Source organism: Rutidosis leptorrhynchoides, chromosome 4, assembly GCF_046630445.1.
Source record: "Rutidosis leptorrhynchoides isolate AG116_Rl617_1_P2 chromosome 4, CSIRO_AGI_Rlap_v1, whole genome shotgun sequence".
Taxonomy (NCBI): Eukaryota; Viridiplantae; Streptophyta; class Magnoliopsida; order Asterales; family Asteraceae; genus Rutidosis; species Rutidosis leptorrhynchoides.
The window spans coordinates 25,542,910-25,550,180 of record NC_092336.1 but is presented as its reverse complement, the minus strand read 5'-3'; the positions used below and the strand labels follow the sequence as shown (position 1 = coordinate 25,550,180).

Genomic DNA, 7,271 nt, shown 5'->3' with positions numbered 1-7,271 from the left:
ACTTTTTCTTGTTCTCATGTTTTTCTTTTTTCCATTTGGTTTCATGTTTACATAGACATAGATACAGATCGATATAGATGTCATTCCACATAAGCGGTCGTTTTTAAATTTTCATAAGCATGTCCAATAGCTACTTGGTTGAAAAATTCGGCCTCGTGAAAATAATTATAGTTCAATTGTAACTCGGCGTGTTCGTCGAAGAAAACCTACCAACACCTAACACGTCGTAGCGTTGCGTATAGGTGGTGAAAATTGTTTGACGTACTCCTTCAAGCACAAGAATTTTATTGGCATGCTAGCTTCAAATTTGTCTAATAATAATATAATAATTATAATAATAATAATAGTTTAATATATTTTTAATATGTTTAGGATCTTGTTAACGACAATATTAAAGACTGTCTTTAACATGCATGGTATCATTGTTAGCAATTATCTATTTTGTATCATTTTAATACTCAAATTCCAATCATATTTTAACACATCATTCACTGTCCTACCCAGGTCATCCGACCTACTCTTTATTTTTTTTCAAACCAATTATTGCCACATTACCACCAACTACACCACCCCACCCACCAATACCTTAAAAAATCCATTTACCACTACAATTGGTTTAATTGCTATTTTTAAGACTAAATGTATGCAACAATTGGTGCTAAGGAGTATATAAATAATAGGTTTACCAATGCTTAAATTTACAAATTAGCAATGTCTTCTATAAAGAACTACAATTACCAATTAGAAATATATGATATTACATTAAAAAAATTAATTTCCTTTCAAACAAAAAATTGTTAGTTTTCACTATGGTTCAATATTCCTTATTACAGGTATTAACTCGTACCAGATCCTCCAATGACCACGCGGATCAAGAATTTTTCAAATGCAAAGATAACTCAAGTTGAACTCAATGACTTTAGGGAGTTGTACGCAACACTTGTATACGATCTATGGCGCGATCCCATTGACGCGATTCAGATGATAGCCATTTGGATATGGCTAGGGCAGGCGATAACAGGATTACCTAATCGATTAACTCTAATGATCCTTACTTTACCTTCTCAATTGATCAACAAAATTGGAGACGAAGCGTTATCCATTTGGGCGTGCATTGACAACGTACATATGTTACTCACAATGAACTTCCGATTGACAAATATACTTCTCAAAAAAGAAATGCCTATAGAGCTCTTTTGCAAGTATCGCGAGTTCTCGATAGCTGGTATTAACGACGTCGTAACTGTTGTTTGTGCTAATTGTCTCAAGGACATATGGGACGGAGCTATAGCACGAAACGCGTATATGGAATTTTTACACAAAAAGAAAAAGTCTTCTCGTGATGAAAGCGAGCCAGACGAAAGGACTTTATTTGTGACGTTTTCGAGAGGTTACCCTGTGGCTGAATGGGAAGTAACGAAGTTCTTAACCGGATTATTTGGAGACTGCATTGAGTCATTTTATATGGAAGAAGTTGCTGAGGGTGAACATGCTTTGTTTGCTAAGATTGTGCTTAATCATACTTCTTATGTTAATTTAGTTCTTAGTGGTCATAAAACGGCTAAGTTTACCATCAATGGGAGACATGTATGGATGCGAAAGTTCATCCCTAAAAGTAGTCGAGCATAAACTAAATGATTGCCGAAATATGGGTTGTAATGCCCAATGTGGCCAACCTAATTAACTGAATAAATCTAAAATTTTGAAATTACGGATTAGCATTTTGTGCAGTGGCGGAGCTTGAACGTGGCGGTTGGAGGGGCAAATTTTGCCTAATGCGTGCTATGTTTTTAGCAAGAAAAAACACTAACTTTGGTGGACAAACTCGCATATTTTATACGAAATATGGGTTGTAATGCCCAATGTGGCCAACCTAATTAACTGAATAAATCTAAAATTTTGAAATTACGGATTAGCATTTTGTGCAGTGGCGGAGCTTGAACGTGGCGGTTGGAGGGGCAAATTTTGCCTAATGCGTGCTATGTTTTTAGCAAGAAAAAACACTAACTTTGGTGGACAAACTCGCATATTTTATACGCATTTTAGATGACCATACTGATTCTAATTGTACATTATCTAAGTTAAATTCTTAAACTTTAGCTTTAAAACTGATTTGAAGGTGAAAATGCCCAAGAGATATGAAAAAATAAGTAGATTGTTGATGAAAACAAAATCTACGCGTCTTCACCATTTTCGTCATATCTTCTTCACACGGACTCCGATTTAGTTGATTCAAAAGCCCAAACGTCCGTAACTCAAAGGGCTACAAAATATCATTATTTACTGAAACTTTTGGAGGGGCGAGGGCCCCCCGCCCCTCCTGCCCCTAATAAGCTTCGCCCCTGATTTTGTGCATTGGTTTGAGCGTTCTATTAGAGTAATAATCTGTACATCACCATTTTTTAGCCACAACTCAAATATGTTTTTAACACATTATATTGTACCACATTTAATATCACATTCAGTGCTCTATAATAAAAAGGATGGTATACAAATCTCATCTCTTTCAAATATATACGTTGACTCGTCTAATTTACTAAATCTGAGATCACTCATACACGGAGTCACCTAGAATCAGATTTAACCCGATAGAACTTAAAAATAAAATTGGACACTTTTACTCATGTAGTTGCTCACAGTAGTACGTCATGTCATTCTTTATTAAGAAATACATTATACTAGTACGGAGTTTATATCAACTTCAAGAATCCAATAAATATCACTAACTACTTTATTTGTCTCAAAAATTCTTTCAAACTAACTTGGATTGAAATATCCGGTATCCCGGCGAATTTGTTTTCGGAAAGTAACATTAAAGAAATGGCTGTGGGTTTTGGTAAAGTCCTTAATTTGTGTCGCTCGTGCTTCGGTCGAGACGAAACAAATGGGAACAACGTATTCGTGTATGGAAATGAAAAGCCCTTCTTTGCTAGTCGATGTTATTAAGGAAATAAGAAATAACTTGGGGTCATATTCTCTCTTTATTCGGGTTAGCGAAGTTGCCCCTAACAATTGCTCTCATGCGTTCAATGATGACGTCCCATCGACGGCTTTGGCTAATTCTAACCACGCCGTTTGCGAAGGCGATGTTATAGCGGGTGATAATCTTTTTGATAAGTTTTCTGGCTCCTTTCGTGAAAATACTGCTACCGATCGGGCTGCTGATGAAGTCCCTTATCCCGTTAATTTGGAACGGGTAGCTTAAAACGTAAATTGACAGATTGTTGCCGTCAATAATGACGTGAATGAGGACTCTTTCGCCCCTGTTTCGGATACAGTTGTGCCTGAAGATACTTTTGCCACCGAGGGTGAAACCGATTTGCCTGAGTCCAATCTGTTGCACGATTCGAATCCTGGTGATGCTCAACCGAATTTCGCTCCAGTAGATACTTGTGGGCGGCCTTTCCCGTGCTTAGGTAAAAGTTGTGAAAAGAAATGTTCACGAGCATGGATATTTACTCTTGATCATAACGTTGTCTTTAAATGTTTGTCGCGTAAAGGAATTTCGGGTTCAGTTAATAAGTTCGATTGTTTTTGTGGTAAAGTTTGTTTTAGTGGGTGTTAATCACATTCTCTAGATTCTCTCATAGTTGATCACCACAAAGTGGTTTCTGATTTGGATCCTAATGTCATGTTGCCGGTTTCAAAGTCACCGTTTAGGGAGTTGTTTGTGGGAACCGTCCAAATTTGTACCCCGGTTGTGAATTTGGACAACGTTCTAGAGGTTGATATGGTTTGGATTCTTCCGAATCGCTCCTCCACAATTAAGAGTAGTACAATTGATTTTGAGACGGTCGCATTCAAATTCGGTAAACCTTATGATAGTTTTGTTATGTTACCCTCGGTCTCACATACCGATGAGGACTTTTCGGGGCCAGTTAAATCTTTTGCTGAATATGATACTTAGATGACTAATTTGATGGCCTAAACCGTTAATGGTGATGACATTCCCACCTCTACCGGTGCAACCTAATTGAAGATGACTAAAGTTAGGGTTCCGAGAAGAAGACGTCGGGTTCAAGGAGCCGAGATGGAGAAGTTTGGAGAATACTGTGATGACCCGGAAATTTCAACTAAATTTAAACTTAATCTTAAATGATTAATGATTTCGACACGATAAGTAAAGTCTGTAAAACTGAATCTCAAAAATTTTAAACTATTCAAATACCCTTCAGTTGTTCTCAACGATTCGCGAACCATTATATGTAAATAGATACATATATATACTATAACTTGAAAACGTAACAAAGTTTTAATTGCATTTACCGTACATTAAACTTATTGGTTTATATATCTATTTGAATATATATGATTTCAAGTTATTTAGTAAACGATAGTAACATTCGATTATTGATTCGATTGATATTTAGATAAGTTAACTAAAACGTTTAAGATGAACAAGTAAAACACTAATTTGCTACAGTATTTTCAAATTGCTACAGTACCCAAAATGCTACAGTGTTTTCGAAAATCACTATTTGCTACAGTAAAATTTACTTGCTACAGTAAATCACTATTTTAAAAATGTATTTTAACAAATAGTGAGACGATGATTTATAGAAGTAAATGACCAAAACACTCTAAAGTTTAAGATATACTTTGAGTGGTATAGTTTATGGATAACTTAAGGCTATATTTTGACAAAGGTACGTGACACGAAACGTAAAATGCAAGTTTTCTAAAGGTACGAAAGGACATTCGAAAAACCGGAACCGGGACATAAGTCAAGTGATGACGTACGACTTATCGGAACAAAAATTACAAATCAACTATGCACGGGAATAAAATATAATATATAATTAATTAATTTAAATTATATATTATATATATTATTTAATTATGTCGACAAGCATTAGGACAAAATTATGTGAGCTGGAAAAATGGGCCATGCGATCGCATAGCCAATGGCCTTCAGAACCATGCGATCGCATGGGGTATGGGGACAGGCCACACCTATAAAAACTCGATCATTCTGCTTCTGTTTTAACATATATTACTCCGTATTTATTTTATTTTTTATTATTATTATTATTATTATTATTATTATTATTATTATTATTATTATTATTATTATTATTATTATTATTAATAAGATTATTATTAATCTTATTATTTTTATTATTAGTGTTATTATTTTTGCGATACAAAAATAATAATGTACATAAAATATTACGACGGAGTGCTGTCCAAGTAATTTTCAAAACGAGTTTCCGAGCGAGCTAGAGCTAAGAAAAATATGGGTTATTACCAAGGAGGTTATGGGTAATGTTCGGGGGTATTTTTGTAAATTAAACCTCGTGTTTATCATCTCCGATGCGTCTACGTGCTTTCCTGTAATATTGTATATCAATATAAAACAATGAGTTCATTGATCCCTTTTTATACATATTTTCGGGCTGAGAATACATGCGCTGTTTTATAAAATGAATACAAAAACTAAAACTGATTTGAGTGAGTTTCATAAGATCCCTTTTACTCTCTACATTTTTGGGCTGAGAATACATGCAAATGCTTTATTAACCGATATACAATATTTATATGCGTGAGTTTCATTGATCCCTTTTTAATTGCTTTTGCAATCTATATTTTTGGGCTGAGAATACATGCACTTTATTTTAAACGCAATGGATACAAGTACATATTAAATTCTACACTGAGTTTGAACCGAAAATCCCTTAGCTTTGGTAACTAGTAACTGCCAGTTATAAGAACTGGTGGGCGTGAGTAGTAGTATATGGATCCATAGGGCTTGATATCCCCGTCCGAGCTAGAGCACTAGCCTTTTAACGGACGTATGCTATTTGAGAAGCGTACACGTTGGTTTGCGTGTATTATTAAGATGATTATACAAAGGGAACAAATTATATAAACGTTAAGGCTTAGTTACCAGGGTGCTCAATTTTGTAGAACCGATTGATAAACGTTTCGGATGAAACAACTAAAATCTTGTGGTCCTGATGTCGTAGCGTGGGGGTACGAAATAGTTTATATTTTTACTAGGAAATACTATTAAATACGATACAATTTTACACAAGATATTTATTTATTTAGAGAATGGATATACTTAAACCTTGCTACAACACTTATAGGCAGTGTACCTAATCGTACAGTAGTGTAGTTTTTAGTAAGTCCGGTTCGTTCCACAGGGAAAATCTTTAAACAAAGCTTAACGCTATATTAGTTTACTTTTATAAAAATACAAATATATATATATATATATATATATATATATATATATATATATATATATATATATATATATATATATATATATATATATATATATATATAAGTAATATTATTATTATAAAGGGGGGTTTTTACCGTTTAATGACCGGTTTGTCGATTTTAAAACTTTAGTCGCAGTTAAAACCAAATGTAAAATATTAAAAATGAATACAAGACTTAAATTAAAGCATAAAGTAAATAACGATAATGAAATTGCGAATAATAAAAGTGCGATAAAATAAACTTGCGATAATTAAAAAGTACGATAATTAAAAGTGCAATTAAATATAAAATAAAGGAAATTAAATATGAAATAAAAGAATTATGCTTATTTAAACTTCCGTAATCATGATGTTTGACGTGTTGATTTTTGTTTTATGCCCATGGATTAATTGTCCTTTGTCCTGGATTATTTAATATGTCCGTCTGGTTTTTGTCCATAACAGTCCATCAGTCATAAATATAAAGTGCGAGTGTCCTCGTCAAATTATCCTTATACCCGAAGTCAAATATTCCAACTAATTGAGGACTTAAACTGTAACAAGATTTTAATACTTTGTTTAATAATTACACCAGGATGTCGACTGAGAGTAACCCAAGGTTTTAATATTTTGTTATCAATTATACCAAGTGTCCTTGTACATAATTTCACCCCTGTTTTAATTATTCTAGTGGCTATTAATCCATTCCCGTGTCCGGTTAAATGAACGATTATTCGTACATATAAATACCCCGCCCATCGTGTCCGATTGAGTGTATATGGTAATTTATAGGGACGCCCAATTGTAAATCTTTATATTAACATTAACAAACTATCATTTAGTTAAACAAATATAAAGCCCATTAATAGCCCATAGTCTAATTTCCACAAGTGTCGTTCTTTTGTCCAAACCCCAATTATGGTACAAAGCCCAATTACCCAATTTTAGTAATTAGCCCAACATCATGATTACTTCGTTTTAAATAAGCATAATAATAACTTAGCTACGAGACATTAATGTAAAAAGGTTGAACATAACTTACAATGATTAAAAATAGCGTAG

The 7,271-nt window shown here is 33.8% G+C and overlaps 1 protein-coding gene across 1 annotated transcript; it reads left to right on the top strand.

Moving 5' to 3' along the window:
* Positions 1 to 858: 858 nt before the first annotated feature.
* On the top strand, positions 859 to 1,629 carry LOC139840510 (uncharacterized). Its single transcript, XM_071830773.1, has one exon. It carries the CDS (start codon positions 859 to 861, stop codon positions 1,627 to 1,629), a length of 771 nt encoding a protein of 256 aa, XP_071686874.1.
* The last annotated feature ends 5,642 nt before the right edge of the window (positions 1,630 to 7,271 follow it).